Genomic DNA, 19,076 nt, shown 5'->3' with positions numbered 1-19,076 from the left:
AGAAAATATATAAAAAAAAACTCTGTTTGCTCACCGTATACGTCCAGAGCACCGAGGTCCAGTCCGCCGCTCCTCAGAGTCGTCTTCCTCGTCGGATGCCTTAACAACGACTGGCGGGGCACGTCCTCAGATCAGGTACGCAACCAACGGAGACACCATGCACCAATTTCCGTATCACGGTGGAACTAGAAAATTGTTCTTAAAAAATAGGAACTGTTTTGGCCGCAATAACATCAACACGCAAAAAATTGCTTTTCACTAGCGAGACGTGAATCGTCCTTCCAAACAAGGTCAACACACATGGATACACGTCAATTAGCAATTCTCATACAGCAAATCCTACGAGAATGTCCACTACTAACAAGAGTGAAGCAAAAAGATTTACATGCTATGACAAACAACCATCACATAACTGTGCACTATTCCTGATGGTGACCTGGCTACTACTCTTCGGTACCCGTGTCTTCCTTGGTAAGCTTGATCATGTCGTCAATCCTCAGGATAGTAATGGCTGCCTCGGTGGCGAACTGCAAGTAATGATGGAATAAATATAAAAAACGTGACGGAATAAATCTTCAAATCACAAATACCATGACGGGAAGGCGAACAAGTGAACCAACCTGAATAATCTTTACTTTGCTCATTGCTGGCTCAATCACACCGTACTCAAGGTTGTTGCGAATGATGCCTTTAGAAAGGTCAAGACCCATGCTGCAGAGTAAGGAAGAAAATTTACTGGCAAGCACAGGACAAAAGATTTGCGGAAGTAAATGCACGCCTTTGAACAGTTATGTATACCAAATCATATCAGATGCTGCCATAATTCATCTAGGTACAATTGCACTGCACCAAGTTAAAATGATTACATGGGATGGGGCCCATAACTCCACAAAGCCATCAAGAAAACGGGGCCTGAGATGGAGCTCGTGACCCAGTACAAGATACTGAGGGTAATGCCTATATGCTGCTTAATTGCGCACATCGTGAAGCAAGCTCTAGAGTTTTCAGTTGGAACACGAACCATAGCCTCTGTAATCAGAAAACTAAAAAAGATAAGAAGTTGTATAGTTACCTTGAAAAATGTTGCTTATCAGCCTTTGTTTGAGCTGTATGATGATACGCCCTAAGCTTTGCCACAAGCTCAGTGGCATCTTTCGCAGCATTAACAGAGAGTACCTGTTACCGCAAGGTCATGCTACCCCTTAGCATGTTTTGGTTCAGTGCAAAAATAATATACACAAAAACAGAATAGATCAAAACCTTTGGAATGATCAATAAAGATTCCGCGAATTCTGCGATTGCCAGTTGTTCCCGAGATCCAAGGGTTGTTGCAAGATTCTCCAAGTACACAGACAACGCAGCTTCAACTGCCCCACCACCAGCAACAACCTGCATGATCATACATACGTGTTTGTAACAGTACCACCAGTGATGATAATTTAGTTTATACCCGTTGGAAAAGAAGCAGAGTGCGTTTGTGGAAACCAAAAGGAAGAAGAATGAATGCTGTTTTGAAAACTACACTCTACACTCATTCTCGTTAAAAAGGATTCAATGCTACTACCTTCCTAGGCTTCTAGGGAATGCCAGTTACAAAGATGGATACATCCATCCAATCACAAAGATGAATGCATCAAGTGGCAATCAGATACAAATTCACAAGTGTCAGACAAATGCATTAAGTGGCTCAACTGTACAATGATTTTTAACCACGACATTCTCCTACTCCGCTAAATTTCTATATATGAGAATGAATTGAAAACTATATGTTTATTGAGTTCATTTGCAGGGGAGAGGGGGGGGGGGGACATGTAAAGGAACAGCAGCAAAAAAAGGTTTACCATATTGGATTCCAGGGTTCTCTTCACAATGCACAAGGCGTCATGCAAAGACCGTTCAATCTCATCAAGCATGAAGTCATTTGCACCTCTGAGAATTATGGAGACCTGTATAGATGAAAACGAAGAAAACAAAAAGCAATGTCATCAAACCAATGTTGTCACATAGAAGCTACCTCAAATCCGTGACTAAAGTACAATCCGTGACTAAAGTACAAACCGCACTGGTGTTCTTTGTGCCTTTCACCAGGATAACATCATCATCAGAAATTCTTTCCTCCACAACTTCATCAGACTGCCCAAGGAATGATGGATCAAAAGTTTCTTCACCTTCCAAGTCAGCAAAAGTAGTCACCTGAAAGAAGGTTCCGTTAAGCCGCCTGTATCCTAAAGAAACCAATTTGCTTCTATATTACAATACAATCAAACAACTTGTAGCATTAATGCTTGGGTAAAAAAGTAATCTTCTGGCTATTTCGAAAGAAAATCAAGGAAAAAAGGCTGTGCCAGTATCCGTCAAGTTCCGTTGTGTAAGCATACCATAGTCGCACCAGTTGCTTTGGCAACATGACGCAAGTCCTCCTTGCGGACACGCCTTACTGCAATTGCACCAGCCTCAACAAAGTACTGAAATGGTGTTTCATCACCAAGAAAACGGTTCAGTGACAGTAATCAGGAAGAGATTACTACATGCAGAGTCAAATATTAGCATTCAACACCACAAGATCCTAGTACCTCTAATGTTGAAATCATCAAAATCAATTTAATCATGAAAGATAAACTTTCGTTTTGAGGACTAAAAGATCATGTGAAGCACAGTGGGGTAGGTATGCAAAGAGATGGCCATGAAGGCTCTTATGAATTATACCAATAGAAGTAAAAGATACTGCCTGACATTTAGTGCAACGGATTGTGTGCAGCAATCAACACAAACTGCTAGTAAAGAAGCAAACTGTGTCCATCAGTAGCATCTGATCAGTGCGACCAAATACATTAAATAATTCAGCGGAAAACTATAATCACAAACATGAAAGAATAAAAAAATAAAAGAAATCGCTTCTTCCTGAATAGAAACATACTTTCAGAGACATGTCATCAATTCCCTTGGTGGTCAACACAACATTAGCCCCGGCCTTGAGAATTTTCTCAATTCGTTCCTTCATAATGTCAGATTCTCTGCCAAAAAGAGTAGGATTAGGTTAGCATTGGAGTCCTTACAATAAAATGACTTGTCTGCTAATCCAATCAGAAAAAGTAAGGAGATACAGCGCAAGAAATTAGTAGAGAGCAACACGCAAAAAGTGTTAAAGAGAGAATGGGCATTGCAAAACAGAAAGTGCACATACCTCTGACGAATCTTCTCAAGTTCCCTAGGATCAGTTACAAGGACTTGAACACCAAGTTGCATTTTTGTCTTCTGAAGGTTAAAATCAAGACAAGCAATTCTAGCTTGGGTTACTCTAGTAGGCATTCCTTGAGCTGATCGGCCTGTGTTTAGTGCATAGCCATTCAACAGGTAACTATCCTTGGCACTCTTACCATGAGCTTTCAAAATATTAATGCTCTGCAGAACAGACAACAATAGTTACAAATGAAATTTATGGGTGAAAAATAAAGGAAATATTGTTTCTGTCACCATTTGTACAAAAGATTTGAAATGACACTTCATGTACAATGGTTACCATGAAAATAAAGGAATCAAAGAGTTAATATTACACCAGAAAGAGAATTGCAATGTTTTCATATTACGCCAGGAAGAATAAAAAGGCGCATAAAGCAAAACGACATCTCAAGTTCATATTATGAATTTATGATAGCAAATTCATATCATCGAATTTGCTTTAGTTGAGCAGCAGCCCAGTTCGGTAACCAAGTATGCCTTACTGACCTTGATCGGATACTTCACTTCTCCCTTGGTGTTTGTAGTCTTGACAGCTTGAACCGCCTCTACAACCTACAAAATTACTGTCAGGTCAACTGAAAATATCACATAGTTTAAGGCAATGCTAACAGAAAGACAGCTGAATCCCTAACATTAGGGCCTGGGATAAATAAGCTGTCAAAACAGAAACCATGATAGCGCAGCATAATAAGATCTTACCAGATTCTTTTTTTAAAAAAAAAAAACACAATGGCTGAGTGCCTTCAAATACATGTATTGACTAAATATTAAATAAACGTCACCAAACCAAACTTACAACAAACAACACCATCAAGTTCCACATGATTTTACTGTTCACACACACACAAAAGAGGACAAATGATACCCTGTGAAAACTAAGCAACAGTGCCAAGCGAATCAAGTAAACCTAAAGACTAAGTATACAGAAGAACTTACCAGATTTGCGAAGAACTCACTATCGCTATTAATCAACTTCGAAGACATGCTGGTTTTTGCACAGTTGATAAGGGAATCTTTTCCAAGTTTGTCAACCTGAAAGTGTAGATAAATACTCAAATCAGCATGACAGTAAGCATGGAATGGGGCAGCATTCTTTTACTATTTGTTCAGAAGACATTCTCTTACCTTGACCGCCAACTTTTCTTCCACATACTTGCAAGCTTCACGCATAGCGAGCTGGTAGAATATGAAGGGGGGAAATTTCAGAAATGTACTAATTAGCCTTTGCTGTTGAAATGACCATTTAGAGAAATCAAATGCTAATGCTGCTAAAATAAAATTATAAATCTTACCCTGTAGCCACTAATGATAGAGGTTGGGTGGATTTTATTTCTCACAAGATCATTGCCTCTCTGACAACAAGAAACAGAATTGCATGAATGTACTGCAGTATAGTAGGGAAATTCATAGGTGAGAAAAGCTCGGCACATATATTACCTTGAGCAGCTCTGCAGCTATGATGACAACAGATGTTGTTCCATCTCCTACCTCATGGTCTTGGAGCACAGCCAACTCAACTAGAACCTAGCAACAGATTGACACCAGAAAAAATTAGCACAAGAAGCAATCAAAACAAGCAAAATTTGGCGGAATTTGTTGCCAGGCAATACCTTTGCAGCTGGGTGCTCGACTTCCAACATCTTCAGTATTGTTGCTCCATCGTTTGTGATTGTAACATCGCCAATATCATCCACCAGCATCTATAAACAGAATGTGCTAAATTAGTTTCCACTTCTCCCGATTAGAGTCATGGTTTTATTTGTGGATGTCTTTTATGTCTGTTTCGTAATTTCAAACATGATGTACTGACACTGAACTTATTCTCTGAATATAACAAGCCATGGTAACTAAGTTTTCGAGTCGACTACATCCTCAGCACAATATGCAGGCAGGAGCAGAAACACCACTCTGACACACAGATCATGTACCGATTTACAAGCCTAAAGTTTGAATCCACCGCGCATTCTAGCAAGCTATGTACAACGCCGGACAGATCGAAGTGTAATGTGTAAGGCGCATACCTTGTCCTGCCCGACGGGGCCGAGCGAGGACTTGACGGTGTTGGCCACCGCCCCGCACGCCATCACTGCGATCAGACCAGCACATGCGTCAATCGAATCCGCGCGCGCCCAGACGGAGCGGAATCTGGTGGTAAGGAGGAGGGGAGGGCGGTTACCGTTCTGAGTGCGGACGTCCTGTCCGGACTGGCGCTCGCCGAGGATGTCGGGGGCCTGGGCGGTGATCGCCATGGCTGCGGCGGCAGCGGCGAGGCGGGAGGGGGCGTGGAGTGTGGAGGCAGCGCGAGAGAGTTCGAGGCGGAGAAGCTCGCGCCAACGAATGTGGGTTTTGCTGCCTCGTTTTGTGGCAGCCGGGGGGTTAGGGTTCGTCCGGTGCAGCGGTGGGCTCGTGGGCTCAGAAGCACCTCGATCCGCTTAGCTACTTGGCCCACTAAGACACGTTCGGTCCAGCCCAGTCCAATTCCACAACAAGGAGATTTTTTTCGTTTTATATTTCGAAATAAAAAAATTATAAAAATAGACATTTGCTTGAAAAACCGCGTGTCGTCTTCTAATAGGCGATGACATGTTATAGAAGTAAAAATATTATTTTTATTTGAAAATTTTTGAAGATCTAAATTATAGTTTACTCTATACCACTACTTTTTTCTAAATTTTTCATGTTTTTTATAGTGTTTTGAATTTTTAAAGTAATGGAACTTTGTATTTTTTTATTTAAATATGTTACCTATCGATAAGACGACCTTCCAACGGGATAGTAGTAAAGTTCTGTAATTTTTTTAAACGAACGATTATCTTTACAAATTTTTTATTTTTGCAATATAAATAAAAATAAAAATAAAGCTCCAACAAGCACGTGTCTCGGCTCGTCTGCCCTTCGCCGTAACGCCGTCTCCAGCACCACCCAAAGCGAATCCTCGGCAATGGCGCCACTCCTCTCCCACGCGACCCCCCAAACCATAGCACCAGTTCCACGCGGCCGCCACCGCCTCGCGCCCAAACCCCCCGCCGCCGCGGCGTTCATCCGCGGCCTCTTCCCATCCCGCCCGCCGCCGGCGAAGGCCGATCTCCTCCGCCTCATCGCCGACCAGCGCCGGGGCCTCGACACGCAGTCCGACCCCTCCCGCCTCGCCGACATCGTCTCGTGCATCGACGCGCTAGCCGCCTCTGCCCCAGGAGCCGATACCGTCTCCGACGCCGCCATGCTCTCCGGCACCTGGCGCCTCCTCTGGACCACCGAGCGGGAGCAGCTCTTCATAGTGCGCAACGCCCGCGCGTTCCGCACCGCCGCCGGCGACGTGCTCCAGGTCATCGACGTCCCCGGTGGGGGCCTCAACAACGTAATCACCTTCCCGCCCTCCGGCGCATTCGTCGTCAACGGCGACATCGAGGTCCAGCCGCCCCAGCGAGTCAATTTTAGGCAGGTTTTTGTGCTTGTTTGTTTACACATAGCATTTGTTGTTTGATCAGCTTGTCGTAATTGAATCTACTGATGACCATTTTACTGTATATATGCTTGTTATAGGTTCACTCGCGCTGTGCTGAGAGGGAGCAATTGGGAGGTCCCTTTTCCACCGTTTGGGAAAGGATGGTGAGTGCAACATGTTCGTTCGATCGATGATAGCTTAGTACCTGGATTTCCAATTAAGTAGCTTTAGGCTTTTAGCACATAGGAACGAGAGCAATAACGGAAGCACGGAGATTTGAACAATGCCAAATCGTTACCATCAAAAGGAATTTGTGGGCATTTCATTGAGTTGGATGCATTGATTGAAAAAAATGATTGTAGGGTTCCTAGTTGAACCATTGTCAATGCTAATTCTAGCAATATTGCTCTTGCTATTCCTTTTTTATACTAGATGAGAAAAAGACCTCCTATCTTCTAGTTAGGTCCTTATTTTTGCTCCTATGCTTCGGTATTTTGTTTACTTTGGCAGCTCAGATGAACTGAAACTTCTTCCCAATCCACCATAAAATGTGTTTCTTAATTTATTTTTCCTACTTTTATATTCAGATGACTTCCCACTTAAAATAGGACTACGTCAAGGGTCAGCTTTGAGCCCTTATTTATTTGTTTTGGTGATGGATGGGGTCACAAGGGACATTCAAGGAGATACCCCTTGGTGTATGCTCTTTGCTAACGATGTGGTCCTAGTTGACGAGAGTAGGATAGAGGTTAATAGGAAATTGGAGTTGTGGAGATATACTTTAGAATCGAAAGGTTTTAGACTTAGTAGGACCAGAACCAAGTATATAAAGTGTGATTTCGGTGCTATTAGGCCTAAGGGAGAAGATGTTTGTCTCGGTGGAGAGGTGGTTCTCAAGAAGGGTACCTTTCGATATTTGTGATCGATGCTACAAAGGGATGGTAATATCAATGAAAATGTTAGTCATAGAATCAAAGCTAAATGAATGAAATGGCGTCAAGCTTCTGGCATCCTCTGTGACAAGAGGGTGCCACAAAGCTGAAAAGTAAGTTCTATAAGACGGCGATTTGCCCTGTGATATTGTATAGCGTCAAATGTTGTCCAACTAAAAGGCAACTTTTCCAACAGTTAAGTGAAGTAGAGATGCGTATGTTGTGATGAAGTTGTGGCTATACAAGAAATGATCGGATCCGAAATAATGATATACGTGATAGATTAAGGGTAAAGTCAATTGAAGAAAACTTGTCCAACATCGGTTGAGATGGTTTATACATATTTAATAGAGACCTCCAAAGTCATCTGTGTATAGTGGGATACTGAGGTACGTTGATAATGTGAAGAGATGCAGAGGTCGATCAAACCTAACATAGGAGGAGTTTGTAAAGACAAACTTAAAGGAATGAAATATCCTCAAAGAACTATCCACGGATAGAAGCGCGTGAAAGTTAACAATCTACGTGACAGAACTATAACTTATGCATCAGTCTCCTTGTACTGTTATTACTTTTATTTTTTACTATTACTAGTACCTTTATTATCATTATTGTTTTCTCATCATCTTTTTAGTTGGATCTTGTGGATTTCATCTCTAACCTACCCTAACTTGTTTGGGACAAAGGATTTGTTGTTGTTATTGCATATTCAGTTGGGCTTGCGAGAAGAAGCCTAAGCACCCATAAGACCCAGCCTGGCCCTCTCCAGCCAGTCGTTGGAAAAAAAAATGCAAGTTTAAGGTGGAAATGGACGAGCTCTTAGGCGTTCTTAATAAAAACATCTCATGAATAGTAAAAGGCTAAATACTTTCTAAATGTTAGCTTGTCGGTTGGCACTGGTAGTTTCGTCAAGCAGGATTCCTTCAAAGCTAGAGAAGTGGAATGTCTGTGTGCGATATTTTTTCAGTTTGTCAGTTCTGTCTCAGTTTTTTTTTTTTGAATCATGCATCTTCACTTTCAGGTTTGACACTATCTATTTGGATGATGAAATCCGAGTAGCCAAGGACATAAGAGGGGATTATTTGGTTGTTGAGCGTGCTCCATATTCTTGGAATGGATAGATGCTGAAGTTCAAAGCTGATCTTATCCACTTACACTTCATGTGATGTGCCTAGGAACAAGAGATGATTTGGAGGACCTTATGCTTTCCCAGCAAAGTCTCCATGCCTCTTACTATGACATTTATTTCCCTGTACAATGTTATGTTCGACAGGTATTATGTGGTAAGTTTGATTCATACTGTAATTGCTGTAAGATCGTCTCTGAAGAAATTGGTTTAAGGAAGTTAATATTGTCCACATATGTTTTCCTATGTGAAAGAACGCCAACCTTCTCTAATATGTGAGGTGGTTTGACGTGTGCTGATGCCGTCCATCAGGCTTTAGAAGGCTTTTGAATGCAATATGAAATGGTACAGAAGGATCAACCACCCTTCTACTTTTTGAACTCAGTATTGTATTGTTATGGCCCATGATATCATTGTCATGATGTAATTATGAGCAATTCTAGTTTTCTTTTGTCATGATGTAATTATGGGCAATTGTAGTTTTCTTTTGTTAGTTTTACTTTGCCCATTGGTTTCAGCTTAAAAAGCTGGGCAGACCAAGCTTTAAGTAGTGGTTTTGTGCATGTGGCATTTCTTCTCATGCAATCAGGTCAATGAATAAGATCATCTATGTAAGAACACTATTGTGGTCTTGCTTTCTCTTAAAATGGCTTTTCCTTTGTATTGATGAAGCTGTGGAGTCTATGATCTTCAAACCCAACTTTGCTTTGGGGAAAGTAGCAAATATAATGGTGCAGGCTTAATATTGAGGAAAATAAGATACCAGATCTATAACCACTTGCTAACTGATTCTAGGAGAGCGTCTCAGATGTCTGAGGATTTTTCCTGCCAGTTAACCACTTTGATCTGATGAGTTCATGGTCGGGATTGGACTCTATCTTCTAGTATATTCCCTGTGGAGTCCAAATGGAATTTGCAGTGCAATGGTGAGAGAGTTCAATTTACCATTTTTTTCTGTGTTTTCATGATTTATATTTCTGGTCATTTCTTTATTTGGGAAAATTCTGCTCTACATCAGGGTCTCAGCTACTCGTCAAAAGTTATTTCCAGCCTGACTGCTCTCTGTTGTTGGTTCTTCCATTTAAGAGAGGTCCGTTTTTATGTGATGGGCTGATGGGACATCACTACTAGTATGGTATTTGAGGTCAGATCAGAAGCAACTGAAGCAAAATACTTTCACAAATGCTTTTATTTATGTCCTACTGTTGCACTGGAAAGCAACCTTTGTTTTCAACAGCTTGTTTCAAGTGCTTAGTCCTGCAGTCGCTCTCTTGTTCTAGTAAAAGGGCTTTTCTTGATGCTGTTTCCACTATTGCAGGTTCCAAGTCGCAGTCGCACAGCATTGAGGCTTTAGGTGGACAGGTTGGACCATGGCCCTGGGCCAGGCTATATAGTGGTGCAGCATTTGCTCCTGCAAGATTGTGTGGTGATGGGTATTTTGTGTAAGGGTAACATGCTGGCTCACTGGCTAATCAGCAGCTCCAGGCCCAGCACAGCATTTCTTTTGGTATGTTTGACCACCATTTTGGGATCTTTGGTAAATGGCAGGTATTGATCTTCTTCTAATAAGAAGTAATTCTTTTGAAAGAGCATGGCTTCCCTGCGAAGTACTGCAGTCTGCAGCCACTTCTAGGAAACAGTGGTTTCCCATGTGAAAAAGGACCTCTCAATGACCCTGCCAATGTCTGCATCATCAACGCCCCTGGTGTTCTATGGACCTTGACTCCATGTTATACTTTGAGTCTTCGGATAAATCCCCCAGGTTAGCATACCTTCGTACGCCTAGCTACAAATGGTGGGGACATAATAGCAGATATTTACCATATTCAGTGGTTGAAATATGAACTATTTATGGTATGCTCGTGGCTAGAAATTAACATCAAGTGATACTTATCATGGAATCATTGATTTTTATCAAGTACTCCCCAGTCCCCAAGAGTGCATATCTAAGCCATTTTTCGAACCCTTACCAAACTTTTTTGTTTTGACCTTGAGATACAGAATATATATAAATTAACCATATGAAATTGGCATCACTAGATTGTGATGAAAAGTACTTCCATAGGACAGAATTTTGTGACTTGTAACAACATACATACCTTAAAAATTAGTGGTCAGAATGGTGTACCTTTTAAACCATGCCAAGAACGTTACCTTTTAAACCATGTCAATGTTCAGAACGACGTATCTTTGCAACTGGAGTTAGTAGTTTCTTAGACTTAACAGATAAGTAATTACTTGATTAAGTAAGACGTCGGTTGATGTTTCCTTCCATCGTAGTGTTTATGTAAATGGATTGATCACTGTAAACCTGCAGAACGGCTCTATTGAATACGAGGTTTATACATTCAGGACCGCTGAAACCACTCTCAAACCAAATATTCAGGCATGCGGATGCTCTTTGCCAGCTCCTATGGAACTGGATAATTAGTCTTGTTTTGTAGAGTTTCAGCTCTATAAATTCTTGGAGCTTGGTATTCCTAGCTCCACGAATTCTTGAAGCTAGAGTTAGAAATAAATTAGGAATATTTTGATGTGCTACTTTGTTTTTATTTTAGAATAAAAATAGATATTGAAATTATTTTATTTTAGCCCATAACCTTGAGATCTGAGATGGAGCTGGGACTTAGAGCGTTGCCAAACATGACATTAATTTTTTTCGAGGAAACATGAATACGAGTCTAAAACTTGCAGTAATACATCTGTTCTTTTTTATTTGTTTTTTTTAGCTGTGCACGGTATTAAGAAAAGCTACTATGTGTCTCTATGCCTCTACTAATAGCGTGTTTATTAAATTAGTTTTCTTCCCCCAACTACCTAGGATGGCCAATAAACAGAAGAGTTATGTTCTACGAAATGTAAGTTCACTCCCAATGTCCTTAACTTGCACAACTTCTATATATGAACTTGGGAACTCAGCGTTTAGGCCCCTTGACTTCCATGAATGACTGCATAAGGCTCATTTACTCCCAACTCTTAAAATGAATTCGCAGCATTTCACTATCATCGAATTATTTATGCAAAGTTTAGGGATCTAAATGCCGAGTTCTTCAGTCTACTGGACACACGAGTTTAAAGACGTAGCTGCACCCTAGTTGGCAAGGGACTGAGATCTTCTACCTTTACAGTGCAAAGTCATCGTAGTAAAATATGAGTGATGGTACAGTAATTTGCAGCGAATCACTGTAGCACAGTTGTGCACAAACACTGTAGCAATTCATTGTGAGCACGGATGCTGTAGCATCTGTAGTAATAAATCTTGATCGCACATTCTCTATCCCACATTCTCTATCGATGACTCGCGGAAGGGTTAAAGTCATGGATACTGTAGCGTCGTAAGCCAGTGAAATCCTTATCCACTACCATGATACTGCCACCCATAAGTTACTCATCTAGGAAAGGCAACTCTATGTAAGCACATAAGTTATTTTGATCATTTATCTTTTTCATCCGATACTAATTTATCTATTAATTATTTTTTCTATTTTATAATTTTTTATCTATCTTTTAATATGAATCTTAAAGTAAATAAATGGTACTGATAAACCATCATATATCTTAATAACCAGTGAAATGTTTACTTTCAAAAGATGGCAAAGCCAGCCAGCTGGTGATACCAGACCAGCGTACGGTTGCATGCGCACGGCCCGAGCCAATGAGGAAGCGGCCGGCCGGGAGGAGTGCAGTGCCGGAGCAGGGGCCGGGACGGCATCCGCCGCGGCGACGGCCGCGGTGGCAGCGGATCCCGGCACCGAGATCGACCTGTACTAGCGAGTAGCGACTGGGGTGTAGTCCACAGAGACTAGCCAGCAATGGGCGTGGCTGTCGTACCCTGCAAGAAAGGGAGATCCACGCAGCAGACACCGTGCTGCCTGTGCAGGCTGGTCGGCCCGGGGTGAGGGAGGCCAGGCGCGGCCATCGCCGATGGAGTCAGGTCCGGACGATATGATCGCTGCCCTCCTCTTTCTTCCGTTGGTTGTTTACTGTGGGAACCCGGCAGCAGCAGCAGCAGCGGTGGTCCTGGTACTCGCGCACGTACAGCCACTTTCCCTGCCGCGCCCCACTGCGCATGTCCATCCACTTTGGGCTACCGCGTCTCCTCCCTTTTTTCCATGGACACCATCATGGCCGCACGATACTTAGTCGCACCTTAATCGCCTATCCATGACGACCATGTTGGGGAGCTAGCCTTGCCAAGGACGGATCCAGGTGCCGTGCTGGGGCTGCAGCACGGGCCTAGTCTAGGAAGCCCAGGAGACATGAAGTAGAAAATCTAAAAAAATGTATCATATATCTATTTGATACTCTCACATAGTATGGATCTAAACTAAGTTTAGGAGCATGAGACCCGTCACTTTTAACATGGGCTAGATTCGCCACTAAGCCTTGCAGTTTCTATGAGAAACCCGCCGGTGTAGAAGGGCATCGGCTTCTTGAGAAGCCGGAGCAATGGCACACTGTTTAGTGTTTAGCACTTCAAATTCTCATTGCTTTAATCTGAAGTGCTGAATGATAGACTACGGACCCAAGTGGATTAGGTCTATATATAAGACCTTACTGCAGTGTGTGTACATGTGCCGACGTACGGTTGTGGTTTGATAGTAAGGTCCCAATAATGCCATAGCGGGTATGAACATGCGTATAGCCAAACAGTACCGCACCTTATCGTACTTGTTTGTCCAGTAGCGCCTGATCGGCTCACTGGCATTGCAGTACATTGTTTGCACTACGTGGTTATGGGCCTTGTGGCCGACCACGCGTACACCCTGCTAGCATCTACTCCGCGTATATGTGCACATTAGAGTCGATGTATCGATCATGTGCTTAGGATGTGTTTGTTGTCCGTATCAGAGGTATTTTAGTTTTATCTATGCGTATATTTTTATAGGGAAGATTGTTTGTTTATTTATATACACTATTTCTTTTTTATTCGAGGATGCAATACGGTTAGAGTATAGCCTAATGGATATGTCGGAATCTAGCTTGTCTCCGGAGATTGGCTTAGTGGATACATTGCATCTGCTATAATGTTGCAACGGATTCATTCATTAGTCCCAGTTAAAGATGTCAATGGGCAGGAATTACCCGTATGCTCGCGGGTAAAAAACCCAATGGGTGTGGGTGCGAGCTTGAGTGCTTGCCCATGGGCACGGGCGTAGGTTTCAGACCTAAAGTACGTAGTATATAAACCAACTCTTCTCCTCTCTCTCTAACCTTAGCTACTCGCACAGATCTTGTCGTCCTTCGTCTCCCTCTACCACAGATCTCGTCGTCCTCCCTCTCCATCTCCTTTTGTCGTCCTCCTTTGGCCCTTGTCGGTGCACTGCCCTCCCTCTCCCTTCACCGTCGCCGCCACAAGCCCCTCGTGGCCTCGCTAGTGCAGATCTCGCTGGTGTGTCGCCCTCCCTCGACCTTGCCAGCGTGCTATCCTCCCTCACCCTTCGCCACCAAGCACGTAGGAGGGCGTCGCCGCTGCGTGGCCTGTCGTTGAGCACGCAGGAGGACGTCGTCGTCGCTGAGCGCCCACGAGGCACATGGGCGCGCCCGCGGGCATGTGATGCCCACGGGTGGCGGGTGCAATTTCCTGCCCATGGCGGGCGACGGGTACGGGTGCGGGTTTGGGTATAAGCTCATGGGTATGGGTCTGGGCAGCTGTAGTGAAAATGACCCTATTTTTAATTAGGCGATAATTATGATTTTGATGATTAATAATAACATAGCCAATGAAACTAATATGTTTATCAAGAATATATGTTAGTAGGTCTCATGGATGCAATGCATGAAGAAGCCACTGTAGCCGGAACAAAGTTGGACTGAATTGAAGAAGTCACAGAAAGATTGGCCTTATCAGTGGTCCAATGCTCTAGGTGCTGAACTCACCAAAGCATATTTGGCAAAGGAAGAGAGAGACCTGAAGACCTCACCGAAAGGTCCGGTGTCCGGTGATCAGCAAGTGTGCTCACCGGAGCAATTCTTCCAAAGAAGGTTGTCATGCTAAAGAATAAAGGCTAAGCCTCATCGGATAGTTCGATGATCAAAGTATAGCAACACCGGAGTGTTTCTATCTAGAAGGCTGAATGGAACAACCCATCGGAAAGTACGGTGATCAGAGGAAGATACATACCAGAGTATTTCTATCAGAGAAGGTTGCAGCCATGGAAGATTGAAGATCAACACATCAGAAGATCCGATGATAAAGTAAGGCTACACCGGATAATACACCAGACAATGAAAAGTGCAAAGAGGTAGAACAAAGTTCAAGACATCGGATAGTCTAGTGATAAAGTGATGTGCATCGAATGCTCTCACCGGAGCCATTTACACAGAGAGGATGTAATTGGCACGGATAGCTTAGGATAACTCACCAGATAGTCTAGTGATGGAGATGAAGTATACACCAGAATGTCTGGTGTTCACATAGTCTTGAGTGGGGTTCCAACGACTAGTTTGTGACAGTGTACTCATTGGATGATATGGTGTTAGTACTATTATTCTCACCGGATCATCCAATGTTAACAACTTTTCTGAGCCGTTAGGTTAACGGCTAATGCGCGGGTTTGCGGCTATAAATACCCCTCCACTCAGTCATTTGAAGCGTGGCATGCTGCTAGAGTCTAGAGGAAGCTCATACACACTTGAGAAGATATCTAAGCCACCAAAGTGCTTTATGTGATTATACAAGGTGATTAAGCACAAGATTAGTGAGTTATTAGTGCTTATAGGTCTAGAGAGTGTAGTTATGTGATTGCTACCTAGAAAGTGAATAAAGGAGTGATCCAACCTTGTACCAAGTGGTACGCCGGCACCTTGGAGTCTTGGTGATTCGCTGATAAGTTTGTTGATCCTTCGACTTGGTGTGGAGCGACGATGAGAAACGTGTACGGGAATGCAGAGATCCTTGCCTTGATGGCTCAAGCTCCGAAGTGATCACGACGGCAAAGAACCGGAAGAGAAGCTAGTGGTGAGACCTTGCCTTGGTAGCTTGGTGACTTATCCGGGTATAGGTCTTGTTTTTATGATTTTGTGGCTCAAGAGCCATAATCGAGTGCCGACCAGAAGCATATCATTTGTAGAGCTTCAACATGGACTAGGGGTGATATTCATATCATCGATATCACAGGATAAAATTCTCTTGTACCGAGTTTGCTCTCTCTATCTCATTTATGTTTCCGCATTTACATTCTTTCAATTTACCTTCTTAGATAGATTGCAAATATTTTGATCGGTAGAGTAGACATACTAGAAAAAAACTAGAGCACATGTAGATAGAAATTAATATAGGTTTATCTTGTGTAGTTTTTGGAGCCGAATAGATTCTAAGTGTTCTAATTCACCTCCTCCTCTTGGGACGTCACCGATCCCTTCAGCAGCCTCTACCTGCGGGCATTTTATCTGTTGCCATCTTTGGTGTTAGGTGTAGGATTATTGCATCCACTCATGCAGGCAAACAAACACCTTTATATAATTTTTGCATCAGTAGATGTAGGGTTATTGTATCTACTCATACAGACAAACAAATACTCCTCTATCTTTTCGGAGTCACTGCATCTACTCAGCATATTTTTACTCATACAAAATATACATTACAGCTCTGGCCACTCATACAGGCAAACAAACAACTTCATATAATTATTGCATCCATAGGTGCAGGATCCCTGTATCCGTTCATGCAGACAACCAAATATTTTTATTTTAAAAGTTACTGTATTTACTCAACATATTTTTACTTATCCAAAATATACATTACAACTTAAAAAATCTATATAAACAACCAAACACACCTTTAGCTATGTCGTTGTCACGTGTGAGCGCAAGCGGCATGGAATACGCGCTACAGACGAATCCTTCTAAGTTGCACACAGCTGGGTGCGTGGCCTTCACCTCTGGCCAGCAGCTGGTTCGTTCTGAAATACCACGGCGGCACGGGCCATGCTTGTCGATGATAGATCCTGCGATGCGACAAGGGGAAAGCGGAGAGCTGGAGACGCGCTTTGCTCTGGTATGCACCTGACGGCGCACACGGCTACGAGAAACACCACCTGATATATTGGTCGAGCATATCTGGTATTGATCTCTTCTACCGTACTAGATATGTTATATATACTCCGTCAGAGACCCACAGAAAAGTCGAGGGGAATAGATTAATTGATACATACATACTCTTGTCTCGAATCAATCAAATGATTTGCTAAGCGTAATCTTTGTTTGTCTCGAGGTCCAGTGACCTGTGAAAGCGTCAGTGCACACGTGCGTACGTACATACGTGCGGGGTGCACCGTGCACGATTCAGCTAGCCCAGACTTGGGCAATTAGTAGTCCACTAAGGCATTAACTATACGTTTAACATACCGATCGACTGATGGGCTCCGCCGTCCTGTGCTCGCTAATTGAAATCTTTTAGCTCCATCCTGCGCCACTGCGTAATGACCTCGACATCAGGTGGATGGAGTGTGCACACAACACAATTGTTTCTTCTCGAGTGTTGTCTGCAAACACCGACTTGGATAGTGTAGCAAAACACAGTACTGCCGACTCAAGATTTTATCCTGCTTTGAGATCGATGCGCCCTCCTTTGGCCAGTCACTGAACTACTGTTGTCGTGTCTTGTGCCTTTTCATTTCTTTGCATGCACTCTCTCTCTCTCTCTCTCTCTCTCTCTCTCATTTAAAATTCACCCCTCTCCTTGCAGGGGCCTTTCCATATCGCTTCTCCTTCCCGTCCTCCTCTCCTCTCCTAGGATCCTCTCACTCTCGCTAGCTACCTCTGCGTCTCGATCGCTCCATGGCCGGCACCGCCACCGCCACCGTCTGCTCCATGTGCGGCGACGTTGGCTTCCCAGACAAGCTCTTCCAGTGCGCGCGCTGCCGCCACCGCTTCCAGCACTCGTACGTATATATTCATGCGCGCCACCTCCTCTCTCTCCCGCTTCATCTCTTCTACGGCTTCTAGATCTTCGTATTAATACTAGATGCATCATGCATGCATGCATCTAGCACTACTCTTCTTGTCCTCATACGCCACTTATGCCATGACGACGTGCAGGTACTGCACCAACTACTACGGCGACGGCGCGCCCACCTCGGCTGGCTCCGACATGTGCGACTGGTGCATCAGCGACGTCGCCGGGAAGGCGAGGTGGTCGTCGTCTACGGCCGGGAAGCAGCATGCCGCCGGCAGCCAGGAGTCGGGGTCCACGACGTGCTCCGGCAGCGGCGGCAGGGGCAAGCAGAACAGCGGCGGGGACCAGGAGACCGGGCGGCGAGCGAGCAGGGCTGCCAGCCGCAGGTACAAGCTGCTCAAGGACGTCTTGTGTTAGTTGACTAGCTATGTCATGGGCCTCACAATCTTGAGATCCTAATGGCTAGACGGACCTAGTAGTATTAAGTAAGACTAGCTAGTTATATGACTTAGTAACCAAGTTAGTTGGTGTGATGTGTGTGTATATATATATGTGTGTGCGCGCGCTTTTCTATATGTATGTTTGCTGGTGTGAGGAGGGGCTGTTAGCCTGTTTCTTATATATGCATGGAACTTTGGCTTGGTTTCTCTTATCTTATGCTTGGAGTATTTGACTAGCATATTATCTTGTTCCTTTCAGCTTTGAGAGTTAACCTGCCTTTTGTCAGTTCATATTGTATGATATCATACATATACAAGCTGACCTCTAAAACCAGTTGAGATCGATGTAGAATAGGTGTACAATTATAAGATGCATCATGACCATCTTATGCACCACTAACTCTTGCTTTGAAATGGCCGGCCATGAATTAGGATTGGGCCGGACTTGCATTCGTTGGGGTTTTGTTAATCCTTTGACTGCATGCTATTCGTTCGGGTCCTCGTTCTCCGCTGTCAGACTAGTGCGGATTTTCTCATGAACTATAATTAAGAACAAGATACGTACCTCTAGGAAGTATTGTTCATGCATGCATGTAGTATTAGAGATACCACTACCTGCGGTTCTTAGTCTCGTACATGCATGTGATTTGAGGAACTCAAGGAGAGTGGAGGCCATCACGTTGCATGCTGCCAAGCCGAGCCATGCTGATGTAGGGGTCAACGAGCCGTACACAAGGACCGTAGTGGCCGACAAATACATGCTCCACAAACCTCAAGCTGAGAGCCTGGAGCTCCTCCACTCGTGGATGAGGTTTAGCCTCTGCCCCCTGCCTGCATGCCTTGATCGGATAACAAATCTTTCTGGGTACAACGAACCAAACAATGCAATGGCCACCCAAAAAATGGTATCATAATCCTGAGTCCTAAAACTAAGTTTCTATTCTCAATAACCGAAAAGAATTAGTACGGTAATGTGATGATATCTTTGGTAAGG

The 19,076-nt window shown here is 43.5% G+C and overlaps 3 protein-coding genes across 4 annotated transcripts; 2 read left to right on the top strand and 1 right to left on the bottom strand.

Annotated features, from left to right (window-relative positions):
• Window positions 1–235: 235 nt before the first annotated feature.
• LOC133889645 (T-complex protein 1 subunit alpha-like) lies at window positions 236–5,590 on the bottom strand. Its single transcript, XM_062330088.1, has 17 exons — window positions 5,417–5,590; window positions 5,262–5,326; window positions 4,851–4,940; window positions 4,678–4,764; window positions 4,533–4,592; window positions 4,366–4,416; window positions 4,177–4,272; window positions 3,727–3,792; window positions 3,185–3,402; window positions 2,918–3,014; window positions 2,379–2,465; window positions 2,059–2,193; window positions 1,842–1,946; window positions 1,261–1,389; window positions 1,073–1,176; window positions 621–711; window positions 236–527 (listed from the first exon to the last, which is right to left on the bottom strand). Exons 1-17 carry the CDS (start codon window positions 5,487–5,489, stop codon window positions 444–446), a joined length of 1,638 nt encoding a protein of 545 aa, XP_062186072.1. The 5' UTR covers window positions 5,490–5,590; the 3' UTR covers window positions 236–443.
• Window positions 5,591–6,101: 511 nt separating this feature from the next.
• On the top strand, window positions 6,102–10,330 carry LOC133889067 (probable plastid-lipid-associated protein 11, chloroplastic). 2 transcript variants are annotated; one of them, XM_062329515.1, is made up of 5 exons: window positions 6,102–6,682; window positions 6,784–6,849; window positions 8,639–9,669; window positions 9,762–9,887; window positions 10,062–10,330. In XM_062329515.1, exons 1-3 carry the CDS (start codon window positions 6,182–6,184, stop codon window positions 8,642–8,644), a joined length of 573 nt encoding a protein of 190 aa, XP_062185499.1. In that variant the 5' UTR covers window positions 6,102–6,181; the 3' UTR covers window positions 8,645–9,669; window positions 9,762–9,887; window positions 10,062–10,330. The 2 variants fall into 2 exon arrangements, with proteins under 2 accessions (XP_062185499.1, XP_062185498.1); XM_062329514.1 differs by having other exon boundaries at window positions 6,103–6,678.
• A 6,752-nt stretch (window positions 10,331–17,082) lies between these two features.
• LOC133889059 (uncharacterized) lies at window positions 17,083–18,340 on the top strand. The gene is made up of 2 exons (XM_062329501.1): window positions 17,083–17,628; window positions 17,786–18,340. Exons 1-2 carry the CDS (start codon window positions 17,525–17,527, stop codon window positions 18,057–18,059), a joined length of 378 nt encoding a protein of 125 aa, XP_062185485.1. The 5' UTR covers window positions 17,083–17,524; the 3' UTR covers window positions 18,060–18,340.
• Window positions 18,341–19,076: the final 736 nt, after the last annotated feature.

Source organism: Phragmites australis, chromosome 13 (genome assembly GCF_958298935.1).
Source record: "Phragmites australis chromosome 13, lpPhrAust1.1, whole genome shotgun sequence".
In the NCBI taxonomy this organism is placed as follows: domain Eukaryota; kingdom Viridiplantae; phylum Streptophyta; class Magnoliopsida; order Poales; family Poaceae; genus Phragmites; species Phragmites australis.
This window is presented reverse-complemented; position numbering and strand designations above follow the sequence as displayed.

Bases quoted from the DNA above. Each gene is read 5' to 3' on its own strand.
- LOC133889067 (XM_062329514.1), top strand. From the start codon at position 6,182: ATGGCGCCACTCCTCTCCCACGCGACCCCCCAAACCATAGCACCAGTT. The intron at 6,679-6,783 runs GCAGGTTTTTGT...TGCTTGTTATAG, and splicing joins CCCCAGCGAGTCAATTTTAG to GTTCACTCGCGCTGTGCTGA. The intron at 6,850-8,638 runs GTGAGTGCAACA...CTTCACTTTCAG, and splicing joins CCACCGTTTGGGAAAGGATG to GTTTGACACTATCTATTTGG.
- LOC133889059 (XM_062329501.1), top strand. From the start codon at position 17,525: ATGGCCGGCACCGCCACCGCCACCGTCTGCTCCATGTGCGGCGACGTT. The intron at 17,629-17,785 runs GTACGTATATAT...GACGACGTGCAG, and splicing joins CGCCACCGCTTCCAGCACTC to GTACTGCACCAACTACTACG.
- LOC133889645 (XM_062330088.1), bottom strand. From the start codon at position 5,489: ATGGCGATCACCGCCCAGGCCCCCGACATCCTCGGCGAGCGCCAGTCC. The intron at 3,015-3,184 runs GTATGTGCACTT...TCTTTTTGGCAG, and splicing joins CTTGAGAAGATTCGTCAGAG to AGAATCTGACATTATGAAGG. The intron at 1,177-1,260 runs GTTTTGATCTAT...TTGCGGTAACAG, and splicing joins CTTTATTGATCATTCCAAAG to GTACTCTCTGTTAATGCTGC.